Source organism: Leptinotarsa decemlineata, unplaced genomic scaffold, assembly GCF_025532065.1.
Source record: "Leptinotarsa decemlineata unplaced genomic scaffold, Ldec_3_MD MMD2_tig00026354_RagTag_RagTag, whole genome shotgun sequence".
Classification (NCBI taxonomy): Eukaryota; Metazoa; Arthropoda; class Insecta; order Coleoptera; family Chrysomelidae; genus Leptinotarsa; species Leptinotarsa decemlineata.
The window spans coordinates 10,087,618-10,106,895 of NW_027412702.1; the positions used below are offsets into that span (position 1 = coordinate 10,087,618).

General features: G+C 35.0%; 1 protein-coding gene across 3 annotated transcripts in view; it reads right to left on the minus strand.

The window, feature by feature from the left end:
- unc-5 overlaps nucleotides 1-19,278 on the minus strand; it is a 706,638-nt gene that overhangs the window by 350,206 nt on the left and 337,154 nt on the right. For all 3 annotated transcript variants that reach the window (XM_074184449.1, XM_074184448.1, XM_074184450.1), the window contains one exon: nucleotides 17,529-17,768. In XM_074184449.1, the coding sequence (XP_074040550.1) occupies nucleotides 17,529-17,619 (91 nt within the window). In that variant the 5' untranslated portion in view covers nucleotides 17,620-17,768. The remainder of the gene's footprint in view (nucleotides 1-17,528; nucleotides 17,769-19,278) is intronic.

Genomic DNA, 19,278 nt, shown 5'->3' on the forward strand with positions numbered 1-19,278 from the left:
TCGTCTTCGGGTGAATCATCACCCGAAGACGTGTTAAATATGTTTTTTCGTTTACCAGCTGTTCCCCTCCTACGAACAACAACTCACAAAAGTCGAAACTTGTGCGAGATAAAGTTAAAATCGATCGTCCGGCCTTGCGGTTTGAACCACCGGTTCACACAGCGATCGATTGAGTGAGTGGAGAAAACCACCCACGTCAACCCACTAGGCTACCGTCCCACCCCAATCAATATAGCACCGTTGAATTGTGCGATATAAATAATAATAAATTCCTAAAATAAAAACAGAGACAACAAAAAAAAACAATTTGGAATTTTTATACACTACCTATATTATGACTGGAGGTTTTAAAGTCTATAGCTTTTTGACACGATCATTCTGAAAATGTTATTTTTTCAAAAATATTTTGAATGGGACAAACCTTGTAGTTTCATTTTTAGAAAAGTCTCACAAAGGAATTGGTTTCCATAACAATTTTCAAATTTGAAACATCTCAAACTATAGATGTAACTATTCAACCGATGAAATAGATGAAACGACATCTTGCCAATATTAACCACAGGAAACCATCAAGTCCTCGGGACGGAAGTCGCATTCTCTACACTTAACGGATACGGCCTCAAATTCAACAATTCACTTAACTGTCTTTATGAAACATTCTCCCACAACGAGTCGACAGAAATGGGTAATCGAAATTTCACACAATTTGAAAATATTTGATCCTTCATTTTGATATACGATAGAAATTTCCCACGCTAGTGTCACTAATTTTGTAATCAGTGATTCTTGATAAACACCTTCGAATACCTGTAATAAATCGCTGAGAACTATTTTCTTCCATCAGATCAAGATTTTTTTCATACTGAAGATTGATGACTATGTACGGTGAATGACTCCTGGGCCTATCTCAGGACAAACTGATGAGTTCAACGAATATTTGAGAAAATTGGTTACCTATACACAATAGTATAAAAATGTGAAGGTTTTTATTGAACAGTTTGCTTTATATACAGCATGAAAATCAAGCAACTTCGTATTAATTTCAAAAATGCTAATGCGTAACGGAGTAAAAAAAAGTTAATTATTTAATACGAAGAGAAATTTTTTGTTTGGTTAATCGATATCCTCTTCAACAGAGGAGCTTTGTCCCTATCATACAAAATCCAGAACTCCCGAAAGAGTTTTAAATTCTTTCTGTTGTCCCACTCCCATATCGCCTCTCTGTGAACAGAGAAAATTGCTGGCTATGTATTCTCGAAGGAAGCAATGAATGAAACTCAAATTATTTGTTGAAGATGCTGATATCGGTGTAGATGGTATCAAAACTATCGCTGAGCATTTGCCTGCTGTAGGAAATGATCGATATTGCCGTCTCTAATATCACTGGGTATCCTGAATATCAGTTTTAAAGGTATCCAGCACCCTTTTCCAGACGTCATGTGTGATATAAGCGTCGTTGTTACCGACGTCGGATGAAAACGCAGGCCTAGACGGACGGACATGCAGCGAAGTGAAGTCATCCGAAGCTGAGTTGTCGGAGCAGATGGCTCAACACGGTCGAAATCCGAATATTTACGCTCGGGAATTAATTGCAAACGATATTTATACATCAGTGATCTATTAGAGAATATTTTCGGAACATCTCGCTTTAGAGACATGTGGGTAATAAACGAATGGAATGAAGGGTTCAGAAGCACAATAGGACTGTTGAAAGTGATGCGAATTGAAGAGCCTATTACGATTCATCCATTGAATTATTTAAATTATTGCTTTTCACATACCAGAAACATTAACAAATATGTTTAACGCCACCATTAGTTAAATTGGTTAAGGCTTTCACGTCTGAGATTTTCAGTGTTCCTATCTTCATTCGGGTTTGAAGGCCATCGTAGTTTGGAACTGCATCCTGTAACGTTTCACCAGCTCGAGTGGCTGGCTTCTTCCCAGGTTTATTCATCTTGAATCGGTGAAAGATGTAAGCCATTCGTGCCCTGTTTTTGACAGATCACGCGTGAATAGTTTCTTGTGTAATTGTCAAATTTGTTCAGTTTGGTCTATAATTTAACCATGAATCGACTTACGAATGAACAACGCTTGCAAATTATTGAATATCATTATCAAAATTCATGCTTGGTGAAGAAAGTGTATCGTGCACTTCTTCCAATTTATGGGCAGTTTCGTCGGCCTACTGAGGGAGCTATTCGGAAGTTGTGGCTAAATTTCGAACCCAGTTTACATTATTGGACATTAAACCACCAACACGCATATGTAGAGTGAGGACCGAAGGAAATATTGCGGCTGTATCCGCCAGTGTTCGTGATGACCGTGAAATGTCGATTCGCCTCTGGGCCTCTGTTATAACACTGCCTAAAAAATTTTGCGAAAGAATTTGGGTGTAAAACCTTATAAGATACAGCTGGTGCAAGAATTGAAGCCACACGACCTCCCACAACGTCTAACATTTGGTGAATGGGCGCTGCAAAGTTGGAGGAAGATCCACATTTTTATTGAAAAATTGTGTTTAGCGACGAGGCTCATTTCTGGTTGAATTGATACGTTAACAAGCAAAATTGCCGCATCTGGAGTGAAGACCAGCCACAAGTATTGCAAGAGCTACCTATGCATCCCGAAAATGTCACTGTTTGGTGTGGATTATGGGTCGGTGGCATCATCGGGCCGTATTTCTTCAAAGACGACAATGGACGGAACGTTACTGTGAATGGCGAGCGCTACCGTGTGACGATTGGCGATTTTTTGTTGCCCAAAATAGAAGAATTGGACATCCCTCACACGTGGTTTCAACAAAACCGTACCACATGCCACACGGCACGTGAAACAATGGCTCAATTAAGAGCCGCCTTCGGTAAACAGTCTATCTCACGTTTGGGGCCCGTCAATTGGCCGCCTAGATCGTGTGATTTAACGCCTTTGGATTATTTCTTGTGGGGTCACGTTGAGGCTCATGTCTACAAGGATAAACCAGCAACGACTGACGCTCTGGAAGCCAATATTGAAGCATTTATACGTGAAATACCGGTCGATATGTTAGAGAGAGTGTGGCAAAATTGGACCTTACGCATCTAAAGCGGAGCTGCGGACAACATTTGCATGAAATCATCTTCAAACATTAAATTATATTGATCGTCCTATCGATTCCAATAAAGGTTGCATCAATTTTTTGTGTTATTTTGAAAATCAAATTCTATACCTATACCAAAATCACCCGTTAGTTATCGAAAAGTCAAAATATCTAGGGATCAATTTTCAAGAGACCCAATCATGTAAAAGTATGATCGGCATGAAAAAACTCCGATGAAAATGAATTCTATACAATGGTAAGCATCGTGTTGAACGTAGACGAAAAATACCGAGTGATCCATTGAAAACTTTCCGCCAGGGAAAAAACTTTTCGCAAAATTCTTAAAACAAGCCACGTTGTCTGTAAACTTTCCGCCAGGGAAAAAACTTTTCGCAAAATTCTTAAAACTAGCCACGTTGTCTGTAAGGGAAATACATTTTGACCCAAAACGAATGCGATACTTCGAATTCTTCAAACACGTTTGAGTCAATCCCCCAATTTAAAATGTTATCAATAGGCTCAGAGTATTCCTGAGGTCATTTGTTCAATACACTCAAAATCTTCAACAGTTGAACCGAAGAACTATTATTTTTCGAAATTAATTTCCTAGTGCTTTTTTCCTGAAAATTCATCGGGTGATATGTATCTGGATTGAATACAAAATGATGTCGACTCAGTTCTCACTGATACACAATGTACGTGCTTATTCAAACAACAAGTTTCGATGGTAGTCCTCGGTCACCAGTCTTAGTTTACTCAACCTGACTAACTGGAAAATTAGCGAGGACGAATCGATAATATATGTGACGAAGTGGCATTGTAAAAGTGCTCCAAAATATACCATAACAGTTTGGCTACATTTTCAGCACTTGCTTGATCATTACGAGTTTTTGAAATGAACTTAATTAATTTTTTTTTGTTTTTTGGAAGATGTATTGTTGGCATACACTCATAAGAAATATACATATAATGTATCTCACTTATCAAGGAAACAATCCACGTGTTTGTATAAACAACTGATACGAAATTCTGGAAATTTCAAAAACAAATGAACTTTTCAGAGGTGCACCAAAATAATATAAATACACATTGTAGAAGAAAAGTAAATAAGTAACAATATATCTGTAAAATGACAAAACGCAATACCGTTCTTGAAAGTCAATGAATTTTGAGAAAAGTTGAAAATAATCCCTCACGAATAATCAAAATTTGTCTTACTTCTGAAACCACAAGGAACAATATGGAGAACTTTTTTATTTATGAAATTAACAGAATCAAATGTAATATTGACTCCTATGCTCATAAAAAATGTCGTTCGAAGTGTCATTTTTCCGCCTTTAATAAAAAATGCTATACACAACACTGGTCTAATCCACCAACGTGATGTTATCAAGACATATTGTTTTGCAACAAAAAAATTGAGTCAATAAGAATGGCGTGCCTTGTCATTATTACTGCCAATCCAACAGTTGATGATAGAGACGAGTCATCAACGCCCAGCTAGAATACACATCGTGTAACTAGAAATCGTATAGAAAAGAGTATTTGAAAAATCAAGTATACTTTTGACTTTTTAACAGCGCCACCTTAATTTTCATCAAATATGTAACTGTGAAAGCGTAAAATTCAGAAAATATTTCTTAAAGTATCGTTGATACATTTTCCTTTCATTAGTTGTCAGTTCTGAATCACAACTTGCTTGTTGCAGCAGCACCCGAAGTGACTCACCGGTGCAAGCCTTGGAAACCACTTCCTAATTGATCCAACGCCCACCCCATCTCGCGGATACCATTAATAATCAACGATTCAAACATTCGGATTCCATATAACAACACCTAGCGAGCATAGTAGTCATTAGTGGTTGACACCGTCTAATTGTAAAATATGACTCGAGAATCGTTCAAGCCCATACACGCTTGCCATCATTCGATCAGTGATAACTTTGTTACCGTTAATGAATTTAATGAAAAATGTCGAATATTCATATCGGCGTTACCGACAAAGTTAAGAATCGAGTCGCAACAGTCGTGAGAAAAACAAAGATTTATATTATGGGAGAATTGAAAAATGGGCGGTCGATATTGAAGACGATATATTGGTATGCGTAGGTTGACAATATGGCGATTTCAACATCTTTGAAGACGTTAATAGAAAAACAGGCTACTAAAATCAAAAACAACACGAATGATACATATTTTGTATAATTTAATCAAACTTTAAACACATTAAGGATTTCATTTCAACATTCAGTGTAGTAACAAAAGTAACTACACAGACTATATAAACTGCAATCCTTTTTTTTCTCAGTTCTGAGAGCCATATCATGGCTCAGAATATTTCTAAGAAGATTCTTTTGAGTGATGAATATGATATCGACCTGGATTCCCAGGCAATGCAATGGTGCAAATCTGCTGAGAAATCATTTTTAATTATTTTTGGTCGTTATAGCACGAAAAAGGTATACAATCTGAGTTAATGATGATGGTAGCCTCCTGCAAACTATTTTTCGCACTGGTTTCATGGTCATTGATTTTTGAATTTTCTTATAGATCCATATAGGTTCAACTAGTTAAGTCAATTAACCCTGTATACATTTTTTTCGATTGCCAGATAAATATGTTCTACATAGAGATTCTTTCGACCTCGAATAAAATTTTTCCATATTCCCAAAACTGCTCTAGGTTATTTCGAGTATTTATTTTTGAATTATCATGTTATACATCTATTGCGAATGAAACTGGTGAATTGTGGTTCTATATATTTCATTTTTTGACCTGTTCAAACAATTTTTTAGGGATTAAATTCGGACTTTCCAGGTAGTTGAATCCAGACTAAAATTAGGTGGCACCTTAGTTATTACCTAATAATTTTAAGAGTATAATTGTTTTGTACCTATCAATAAAAGTTGGGATTCACTCGTGTTCAGAGAGATTGTCAAGATCCTGATTAACATTATGAACAGCTTCTTGCCAGTTCTTTTCACTGGACAAATGAATAGTATAACTGAGTGTCATCTGCATGATGATGTATTTGGCAGTTATTTATTATGTCATGATAATCTGAAATGTATATTGAAAACAAAATTGGTCCAAGAATTGATTCCTGAGGGACTCCAAAAGTAACTGGTAAAGCATCTGAATATGTACCATCCATACATTCAATTTGATTTTGTAAGTAACTCCCTAACAACGATTTGTTTATCGAATCCAAAGTATAAAATCTTCTCACAAAAAAAGTGTATGGTCCATTGTATTGAATGTCTTACTGTGATCAAGTAGTACCATCAGATTCAATTCATTTTTATCAATTAACTTAAATACATTCTGCGTAATGTTAACGCAATCAGTTGTACTGCTGTGGGATTCCCGGAAACCTGACTGAACAACAGTGATGATGTGATTACTATACTCAAATGATTCAGTCTGATCTTTGAGAATCAACTCAAATGCTTTAGAGAGAACAGGCAGTTTATTGATAGGACCCAAGTGTGATAGTTCTGTTGGATTATCACATTTCGGTAACGGTAAAACAAATGGCTTCTTTCCATGAAGTGGGAAAACTGTTTCAATTTTGGTATTGAATATATCTGTGATATGGTTCCACATGTCTTAACACAATCAGAAATACACCATCCGATCCAGTACAGTTACTTTTTATACGATTTAGATACTTCGGCACCTGACAAGGATTCATTTTTGACAGAGTTAAGAGTGTCCCATTAGGAATTTGGTAGTATTGTTCTAGAAGATATTTATGAATATCTGCTCACACAGTACGGTTAGAGTTCTAAGCGTGTTCCAGATTTCCTTAAAGTTAATATTCGTCAAAGTAAAATCCAGTAAAATTTTTCCGTCTTATGACATCTGTACCTGACAGTATAGTTTCGCAATTGCTTATAGTATGTCCAATGAGTATGAGATTTTATTGATTTGAATTTTTCAAAAGCCTCATCTCTAAGTTTTATAATTTCCCTCATATTATAAGTGAGCAAATGGGCATGTGGTTTAGTTGTTCGAATTGGTGTGTGAATCTTATATGTTAAAAAATATGTTGAAATATATTTTTTTCATTAACAAGCTATCGCACCCCTACGACCGGTAACTCTCAGAAGTCGAAACTTGTGCGAGCTAAGGACTAACGAGGTCTTAACTTTTAACGTGTGATTCCTAATAAAGATAAGATATTTTTTCATTGAAAAATTCTATCTTTTCATCTATAGTGGTGAAGTGAAAGATAGCATAAATCCTTATATAACAACAATGGTAACAGTCTCGTTTCAGTCACAACCTAATGAGACATACTACAGGAAGAAGACCATATTGCGCACTTCTGTAGCTTATAAAGATGTTCATGGCACTTTCGTACGTAACACATGCAAACCATAACTTGAAATATAGTGCCGAGTTATTTACGTCCATGTAAAAACATTTACTTTCGCACCTGTCCAAGCTCTTGAAATATAGATTTTCAGCAACGCATGTTCGATTGTGGACATTTATGAGCACGTGGGATACACCAGCAGATGGGTTTGATGATTGGTGGAAGAGTGTTACTCCCGCTGAGTAATATACTACCTATATGGTGGAGTTAAAAATTCGTCCAAAGCAACAAATAGTCGACTATATAATGAAACCTTTGGACTCTCCATGATGAAGGGCAAAATGCAACACTTACACGAACAACTATCCTACATTAATATACTTTAGTACCTATAAATATGATAATTTTCCTGAATCACTTTCACTTCATTGCCGCTGTATCACTCGCTACTTTAAAATAAATGACACGTAAACATGTGATCCAAAAGCCATTTGATGAATGTTTTAAATAAATTAACCAATCACTTATGAAATAAATATTGTAAAACTTTAGGAATTGGGTTGAGGAGGAAATTGAAAATAATAACAAGCACTCTTTCACTGCGCTCAAAAGACTGACTATTTATTTTATTTTCTAGTGTTGCCAAAAATATGGTTTCAATGACATGACAAAGATTAACAGAGATGGCACCATGTGCAACGAGCAATACTCAATTTCAAACTCAAGATAGCACTCCCACTAGTTTGAAATACAATGAAAAAAAAATGTTTAGGAACTAATTCTAACAAGTTCATAAATTTGTATTGCTTAATTTACCCTAAAGATTTCGTCAGATCATCTGCAGGCATTGTATTACTTTCTAAATATTCAATTTTCAGATGACCATTCTCAATAGTTTCCCTTATGAAATGATGTCGCACATCAATGTGCCTAGATCTTTTGTGAAAAACAACATGTTAATTCACCTAACAAGTTTTGTAAATAAAGGGCTTCTTTTGAAGCTGCTGCTAATGCTATATACTCGGCTTCTGTGCTGGAAAGAGCAACCGTCTTTTGTTTGGAGCTTTCTCAAGAAACTAAAGAGTTCGACAACATAAAACAAAATCCAGTAACAAGATTTTCTATCTAAGGAATTAGTGCCCCCAGTCAGCATCTTCGAAACGTTCCAGACGTTTTAAATTTTTCTCAAATTTTAAACAAAAGTCTTTCGAAGTATCTTGAAAGTCTTTTTGCCTGTTGCCAATGTGTGCTATCAAAAAAGTTATTGAATTGGCTCAAATAACTGATGCTATAAGATATGTCTGGTCTCGTCATTACAGACAGATACATTACGCTGCCAATCATCTGTTGATAAGGGGCTGAAAAAGTACCTTTTTCGAATTTATTAAGATTTAAATTTTTCTCCAAAGGTGTTTCCACAGCTTTGCAATCAGTTATGTTGAATCTTGACAATAACGATTCGATATATTGTGACTGATCTGAAGTTATTAACTTGTTTAACTTTATCATTACAAATATTCATACCCAAAATTTATCTAGCCTGACCCACATTGTTCAACTGAAAATTGTTGGCTAATTCTTTCTTCAAGTTTTCTGTCTCTGAATGATCATTTGAAAAAATGAAAGAATCATCATCATAGAGAGCAATTACTCTCATTAAATTATATTCGCTACGTCTGTCTGAGCGAGATAAACTCAAAAGTGCATACGGTTTCCACCAATGGATGAAGTGAGAATGGTTTATGTTTGATTGTATAAATTGGTTGAAATATGACAAAATTATTCATGCGTCAGAAACGCTGCTTGATCACTTTGAGATATTAGAAAATATTTCACATTTTAACTCCTGCTATATGTCTAAGAAAAATCCGCGATGGCTTAAATCTATCTTTTGATAGATTTAAGCTTACACACCGATGCGGCACGGATCTGGCAAGAAAGGTTACACTTGCGTTGCTTTCATTTTACGTAGTGACTTGCCTAAAGTTAATGTCGCATTTTTGTTTTTTTTAGGCAGATGGATACGTGAATATAGAATAAAGAAAATAGTTTTTGTCTAATTTCTACCAAGCCAAACTGCATAATTTATAGCGACGTTTTTTGTAAATGGAATCCACGTTGTTTTCCGTTTTTCGGCCTTGTTAATGGAAATTCTAGATTCAATATGAATTTCTACAGAATAAATGGGTTATTTATCAATCGAACAAGATGGATACGTACTTACCTCAAATAAAAATAAAGTAATTTCCCAATTTCAATCATGATGAGTGATTTCCAAATATCAGTTCGTTCAAAAAACTGAAATGCCATATGGTATAATCTCATTTATTAATTTTATATGTTTATTCACAAAACTCCCTCTCCGTACATCGTCCCCGCTATAGAGCGAAATACAAAATGAAATTCAAAAACAAATGGGTGCATGTCGTCCAAACATTTTTCATTTGAAATAAATAAAAAAGCACGCAAAAAACTAAATATGATTAATGTCATGTCCACGACGACCCGACCGTTCATCGAAATCAAAACTGTTGTAACGTTATAAAAATACCCCGACGCATACTTGATGCCTCTCACCGAGCGAGCTTTTCCATTAACACGGCCGAAAAACGGAAAACAACGGGGATTCCATTTACAAAAAACGTTGCTATAAATAATGCAGTTCGGCTAGTGCGTCAACCGCTTTTGTATGAAACATTCAATTATCCGAAATTGCATAATTCACGACAAATGACAAAATTATCAGAGAAATCGAGTGTTGGGTATTGTTTGCGATTTATAGGGACACGTATTGCATGGCCGAAACCGATCGAGTATTCAAACAGAAATTGCGAGTTTTACTTTTTTCCTGTGTGATATCGGTAATACTGCATTATTGCATTTTGAATATTTTGAAACAGACACCAGTGCATCGATTTGATTGTTTGAATCACCAAAAGATTCTTGATTTCGGCATAATCGGCAATCTTCAATAATCTATTTCAAAAGTCGTACATTTACAACAAGTACATGGGACCAGAATTCAGTGTTAACTGAAGCAACAGACTCCTCAATGCTCTTGAGACATTGAAATTATGCGAATGTGGCAATAATAGAATGAACATTAACGAATGATTCAGGAAAAACCATTCAATGCATCACATTTTCATAAAACTATAGAAACAGTTCCATTTCGATGTGAATAATACCATTTTCAGTCGTTTCAGTCTCGATATATGATTCACATATAACAAAATGTAGTTATATATGATAACATACAAATATTTCAAGTGAAAGATACGTGTTAGGCTCAATATATTGTATAAGCATTCTTTTCGAAATTGGAGACAGCTTTTTTGTAGAAAATCACTGTTCATTTGAATTCTACAAAGTAATTTGTATGAACAAAATTAATGCTTGGTTGAAGAAGTGGGATATAAGCAACTCTTTCAGTTTAGGAAAAAACAAAAATTTTAGAACACTAAAAGGGAACACCGATCTCTATCATAAATGATTTTACATTCCAAGATAAATGAGATGAGAAATACTCTTGTGTACCACTATCAAATTTCGAAAGAGAATAATTGATGACGATTAACATTTCATTAATTTTTATTCGTTCTTCCATAGATTTCTTATCTGTAAACATCATTTTCAGACATTAGAAGTCCCGAGGGAAGTTTGAACTTCAACATTCAGCTTACATCATACACAAATTGTGATTTGTGACTTCTAATAGTGTATGAGTATTTTCAAAAACTACACCTCACGAGATCAAATCGTAAGGTGTAGTTTTTGAAATTACTATGGACCTTCATCAAGTAACGGCCAAATTTTTAAAAGGATGTAAATGTCATTCTCAGCATTTTACGCAATATTTCCATTTGTATATGTATTCATTATTTCCTTCAGTGTATTTCATATTCATTCGTCAACTGAATATGTCATCTGTAGATTTCAAAATATTGACCGCCTGAATAAATATATACATTTGAATATGAATGAATATCAGCTATTTAGACCATGCTACTAGCGACACTGATTAAAGTGAATAGAAAAATATTACCTATATTGATGAAATAGTTACAAATCCTGAAGGTTTTGAAATGTTTCTTAAGTTTTTTGTTCTCCAACCCTGGTTGTCAAATCATCCATTCAAACTTATTTCTATCAATCGCTTACAATTGCATTGACCATCATTAAACGGTGTAACATTAACCAGGGGATGTTATTTGAAAATATACATAGATTACTGCGTTCTGAAAGTCAAAGCGAAACTTGAAACTTTCCCTCTTCGAACCTCCAGAGTTAAGTAATATTTATTCTTCGAATATACTGATTGCGAAAGGTAACTGCGACCTGCCAGTAAGATCTCCGTCTCGCAGCTTGTTGACGTTGACACAACTTTTCCCACACTCTTCCCCCCTTCTTGTATGCACAGATTTTTCAGAAGAACGCACCCGTGACAAAATTGTCACTTATACGTTAGCAGAGCGTTACATTATGAAATTGGGGAAAAGGGAGATGTATCAAAAGAAAACATTCACCCCAGCCTACTCAGTTACGAAGGGGACCACGGGGAGAAGTGCGAATTTGTGTTTGCGTTTTCCCCGTCGTGATTTTCGGGGTATGTTTGTCGTATGTTGTGAGATGCAAATCATTTCGGGGATTTTAAATTGGCAGTTTGGATTGCCTCTTGCCATTCTGTATGGTTATGGAGACGCTGACGGGAATGAAAGGTTTCGAGCTGTGTTACGACGTCGAATTTGGCTTCATCACCACGATATGGATGCAGATGATGTCTCTGGAGACTGTAAATCGATAATGGATGCGAAGAGTTAGGGGTTTGTTTCAACTGTGGGCGTAACTTTTCCATACGTGGCGTAAATGTACAAAAACGTATGAAGGCCATGTTTTGTTTTTTGTATTGTCTGATTTTCGACTTTGGATGACGTTCAAAGAACTATCTCTGTCTACTTGAACAATCCTCGAAAAAAACATCCAAATTAAATATACAGTACATATGTAAAATTCACGAATTGAGAAAATTATCAAGAGGAGTAAAAAAATATTCCATGAAGAATAAATTTGATTCCATTTGAAAAAAAAATCCAGAGTCAAATTTGATTTGAAATTATTTGGTACTTTATCAAATACTATCGGTACCTACTATCTGATTGCCATGTATGATAATCTTGTATTTTGGTAGTAACATTTGGGAATTATTTTAGTATCTTGTGTTCTTTTTCGAATAGTAGATCTTCAATTGAAATTGCCCTAATTTTCAATTATATTTAATCATATATTGAATTAGAAAATGTAGCTTGCTAGTAAAGTCGAATCTATGCTTTATCAATAATACTCTAGAACTTGTTTTTGGAAAAACATCAAATATAATCCTTGTTATTATTTTCAGAACAAAGAAAATAATTCTATATGAGACACAATTCCAAGACAACGAAAACAACTGAAAGTGCTACCATTGACAATTATAAAATATAAGGAAATGGTTCAAATAGAAATTATTAGCTGAAAATCAAGTATTCATACTTTCATTAGAATTATTATAATATATTCCTGATGCAGTATAATTTTTTGATACAGTTGCTGAAGCATTAGCGACGTATATTTTTTTAACTATCATTCATAGATCATAATTTTTTTAATTTCAAGTAATAGAGAACCCGCAATAAAGTTCAGCGAGGAAATAGAGTAAAACAATCAACCATCTCTTTTTCATGTACTGATAAAAAATGAACAGTTTTTTCAATGAGACACACATACTCGTACTGATAGGTATCTTGAATCTCATCCAATATGGATAGAAGTATAATTCTCTATATGAAGCACGCTGAGTTTCTGAATGGAAACAGCTTTCATCGAAAGTTTTTTTGGAGATAATAATTATTCAGAAGATTTTGTAAATGATCCAATATAAATCTGAACAAGAAAAACATTTATAAATATCTCCATAACGAAATAAAACATTTCCTTGAAATGCGATACCTTTTTTCCTGATCTTTGTAAGAAGACAAGACATATCGGTTGTATAATTACTGTCCGAACGGTTTTCAAATTTCAAAATAATCAGAAACATCAATTGGATCAAAAAACCTGCAGATCGAGATGTAGGAAAATCTAAATTGATATATCATATTTTGAAAAGAGATGGTACACTCAACAGTGTGACAAATTAGTACAACTTCAAATCATAGAAGCTGATGAAAACAAAGAACTGAAAAAACGGCATCATCGTCAATTAATGGCAATCAAAAATGGCTACCTCCCCTGAGAAAAGAAACCAAACTGGGAAAATTTTATACTAGGTGGTGATTTTTTATGCAAAATCATTATATTATATCAAAAGGTTCTGAGTTGAAATTTTATCAATTTCAAAGTCAATCTCCAAGTGTCCACCAAGAATTTATGAAAGTAACAGATGTAGTCGTCTAGATGTATGAAAAACCTTATTTCGGTGAATATTACTGGAGTATTTCCCAACACTAAACCGTTATTTTAACACCTCGACACGTGTTTCGATCACCCAGTGATCATCTTCAAGAGGAAGATCAAACTGATGATCATCACTTGGTGATCGAAACACGTGTCGAGGTTTTAAAATAACGGTTTTGTGTTGGGAAAACTCCAGTAATATTCATTACTACACCAAAGGTTCCAAACAGTGCATCACAAACACTGTATTTCGATGCTCTCTAACAACATTTTCGTCAAGGGTGAAACCTTCACAACTCACACAAGTCCAAGGGAATTCATCAAAATATATATGCAACATTTGTATATAAATACTCATAAATCAAACTGTCCGTAGTTCAGAGTGCTGGGATTTACTTTGTGAAAAAAGTGTCCTGAACGGTTAGTGTTTATTGTACACATAAAATGTGTCCCAGGCTGTGAAAGATTTTTTCAACAATGAATCATCTGTGGGTCAGGAAAGGGTTGACAGTTTATAACCACTATTCCGAGTTTAATGTGAAAAATAAATCAATGACCTTGAAACAGGTTGAAGATTTAATTGAAGTATCTGAAGATTTAATCTGAAGTATCGCAGTCATATATTAGACATCACGAAAACTCGTTCAGTAGTGTTGAAGAAATAAGTACGAGATGAATTGATAAAAATACGGTTTGTTTCTAATTAAATATCCACCAAGAATGTATTATGGTTCACCGAAATTTTTGGATGTTGATGAAAGAAATTGGCTTATAAAATCGTCAAGATTCAGTCAATTTGCTGACAGACGTCGTTTATTTTTCTTGTTCCAGAAAAGGGTAATGTTCAAGCAATTCAACGATAATAAACGATCGCCTGAAAAAACCTGACGTTCCAGGTAACCTGCTGCCACACCGACGGAAACATCAACGACTCGTACGCCGCCGAATCATGAATGGCATTCAAGAGTGTTCCCTTTCGGATAAGCCGTGTGTTTATTAATTCAACTTCATGTCGAATATCGTTTCTAGACTCGCGGAAGTATAACTGTCTGAAATAATATCGATAGGTAAATATTTATTCCAGAAAGCAGATTAAAATATCCATCAACCCACATTTCGAGCTCTCCGAGATTCTTGTACAAATAAATTCGACAATAAAATTTGGAATGAAATTTATTGGTACTCGAGCGTTTATGGATAACCGACCACAAACGCAATTAGTGTTGAAGTTTAGCGAGGTCAAAGTGATTACTTCATTATCAAAGAGTTGAGGTTTGACGAAGATAGAAAGTAATAAATAAAAATCCGATTATTTTTACTTATCGCCAGACAATAAACAACTTGAGACGTGAGGACGATAGGTGATCCCAAAGTAAAAAAAGATAGGGCAATATTATTATATACTATTCTAGTTGACCCGGCAAACGTTGTTTTGTTACATGAAATATATCCATTACAACAATATCACTCACTAATAATATTAATCCCTTTATGTATGCCACGTATAATTGTCAGTGTGAAAAACATGGTGTGCTCAAATCCAAGCCACAATCGGATATTGTTTGGTTTTGAGACTTATTAATAGTCATTGCAAATGCCAATCTTATTAGAAATTGCACACGTTTAGTGGTATCAATATATGATCACCTCGGAACTTGCCATAAAAAATTCTGGCTTCGGTCATGTCTTTCATTAATTTTTTAATGGCTAGTCGTGTGCCGTTGCACAGCCGTGGTGAATTCAATTCAAAGAGCGAACTAAACTTCAGTTGCAAATTATGTGGTGGCATGCCTGGCGAATCTAATAAGTTCAAAAACTCAGTTAGATAATTCATGGCTTCTATGGCATCGCAAACTGTATCTAGGCTCGATGGATAAACAATAATCGAAAAGTGTGTAGGCAGTCAGAGAAGGCTTATTGTGTGAGAGAGACAGGAGACCGGCTTCATTCTCATCCACACTTGGTGTTCTTTACTGAGTGAGAAGTGACACCGCTAGACACCTGACAGGAATAACTGTGTTGACAATGATTAAATTACTAAAAGGGCTCTTTAAAAATAGAGGTTTGTGATAGAATGGTAAAAATTGAGGGTTACATGTATTTTCAACGCCACACCATGAAAAAATTAAAACAAAATATCAAATAACAAGTTATGGTGATTTGATGGATGTAATCGCTAACTACATGGTAGGAAATCATTATGCAGAAAACTGCAGTAACTAACGTTACTGCAGTTTTCTGCATAATGAAAATGTCCTATAAGGACATTTCCAAACTTATACATCAAACTCAGTTTAATATATAGGTTGAAACTGCAATAACGTCAGTTACAAATAAAATTGGTAAAAAATATACAAAGTTTCAATTCTCATTTCTCATGACAAATTTTAGGGTCATACCAACCTAACAAACATATTCATGCTCTCAGGAGAAAATCAATCAATTCACCAACAAGGTAGGCGGCGGAGGCTAACAGTGAAACCTATCTTGCTGAATTGTGTCCAATATGATGAAGCTGGACAACGATTTGAAACACCCAATTCTTTGAAGAAATATTTGAAAGATCACAGAAGAAATCTGGATGAAATTATAAAATTAATGAAAGAGATAGGGCTGTACTCAGAAGTTTAGACAAAAAAACAAATGATAAACAATCGTCTTTAAACCATAAAAAATAATAATGTAAGCAATTCAGCTATTGTATAGCGAAAATAATGTTGAGTTTTTGTAAAACTGTTCAGTGAAAATCTCACAATAAAGTGTTTTTTGGATATATAACACCGTCTCAATATAAATAATGATGACTGAAATAGCACCCTCTGAAATTCTGTTTTCAAATACAACTTTTTTTATTTTTCGGGAAAATACCTCTATAGTTCATTATCGTGGTACTCCATAACTCCACTCCATAAATTTTTTCTAGGTCCTTATAGATATCAATGGAAAACTGTTCCTTTGTTAGCACCGAAATTAGGTAAAATTCCTCTAACACAATACATAATATCTATGGATGATGTATATCCAGATACAGATTTCTGATGATTCAAAATTTGTATTGGGAGTAAACATTTTTTTTTTGAGAATCACTTGCTATCGTTTCCAAAAAGCTGAATATGAAGATTGCTTTCGCTAACCAAGCTAATTATTTGGTCGCCCGATGGAAATCTTTAATCTTGTTTCCTCTATTATATAGTTTTTTTTACTTCAAGGCAACACCTTCTATATAGCCTTTATCAAACTAGATTTTATTATTCGATTCAACTTTAAACCGTCTCCATGTTAACTATGGAGAATCTCATGAAATGATTGATATGTTCTTAGACTCATTTATCGTTTGAAAAAATCAACTTTACATGAATTGAATTCCATTAACAATGATTGGAAAAATATAACATCTAGGCGAAAGCCCAGATTGCTTTGATTGTAAATCAATTTGTGGCCATCAAAAATTACACTGATGACTTCTTAATGTTACAAAAAATGATCAAAAACCTAATTTTCTTCTAACATCTTCATCTCACAATTATCTCTCAGAGTTTTAATGAAAATCTGGAACAACTTCCAGGTTAAAGTTATCGCCTCCAATATTTCAACATGAATATTCCGCGATCCGCCCCAATTTTTCATCTCGCAATCTTCGAAAACACACCACGTCATCAATTTTTCACCCCTACATATTTCATAAGTTAATACCAACCTTGATTACACCGAACGAGGCCGATGACGAGAAAAAATGCCGATATTAACATCGACGGGGTGAGTGACAGCAATCGGGGGTGCGCCGCCATGCTCGCTGGTGTCCCGGACAGCTAAACTCTGGGGGGTACGGGCATCACCTCGTTCTTTCTCTCTCTCTCTATCCTTTGACCGTCGGTCGTCTGTCAGTATGTCACATCGTTTCTGACGCACCCGTTATTAGATGCTGCTGCTACGTTATCTGTAACAAAAAGACGTTTGTTGAGATGAGGGGGAGAACGGGGCAACATAAATTATATTTGCGATACAGTATGCTATGAAGTTAAAAGATACATTGTTTTTGGGACTACTGTTTTTAAGTAGTAAGAAAAATCTTTGACTAGACTATTTTGATCAAATAGTCACTAGAATTCACCAATGAACTCAAATAATATGATCATTTTAGATTAATCGTAATTTTTTTCAGAAAAAGTGACAGCTTGTTGAATAAGTACCAAACACACGCTATAAACTGATGCATGTACATTCATTATTGACCCAAAATACAATAGCAAGTGTTGCAGTGGATATTTCATCCTACAAATATCACAAGAAACCTTATTTTATCAGGAGAACACGAATATTCAACATGAACAATGTCTACACTCTGATGATACTAACTTGATTGGTGAAATGCGTATCGAAATTGCATATTGCTGGTAGGAAAGCTGGTATGGAAGCTGTATTTGTGTTAGAACAAAAAACATGCGTGTGTGCTAACGTGTCGAGACAAATATCAAATATGAAGATTGTCCAATCTGCTGAGTTAGCAGAAGATGATTTTGATGATTGAATGAGAACTCTCGTGAAATGATGAACTTCAAAGATTCTAGAATTGATTTTATTCATCGAATAAACTGAGCCTAGATTTCTTTCTTTCTTTTTTTCATTGCAAATTATTCCAATTAATTGGAGAAATATTACGTGGTGCCTCCAAAATTCATTTTTCAAAAACGCTTCAACCAAACCTACACTGCAGAATATTTTGAGTTACAGTGAAATCATGATACATTTTCTTTTAAGGACAAAACACAAGCACTACAGAAAAATCCTTGGGGCGCCTGTGCGAAAGTAGTGATTCACATTGTATTTGAATCGCTGGAGATTAAATCCATTTGGAAAAATGTTCTTAGAAAGTTTCTTCCACTCAAGTGCAGTTCTACAAACGAAAGAGTTCTCAAACACTGAAGTTCGAGGTGTACTGAGTTGAACCTCAAAACGATGAGCAGCCACAGTTCGTCGCGTATTTCGGATATGTACCGCTCTTGGTGGAATCAAATGTGCCAAATTAGTCGAACACTTCCCGTGAATGTATCTATAGAAAAGAGATAAATCTCCAACTTTTCTTCGATGTTCCAGACTATCAAGGTTGCAAGTGATGTTCTCGGCTCCAATCAGGCGGATGGCTATTTTCTGGATGGAATCTAGCAGCTTCAGGGTAAGCTTAGGGACGGAGCTCTATACATGAGAACAATACTCCAAAGATGGTTTGATCTGAGCTTTATTAAGCATCAAAAGTTGCTGAGGTGTGTACAGTTTTCTGGTTCAGAACAGTGTTCCAAGATTTTGCGAAGGGGCGTTTGCAATTCCAGCGACATGATTGTGCCTTCCAATTGTTTGTTAAGTTTAAAATTTTTATAATGATAATCACATTTATTAATTGTAATAATTTACGATATGTTAAACCTTATACCCATATGAAAACACTTTCC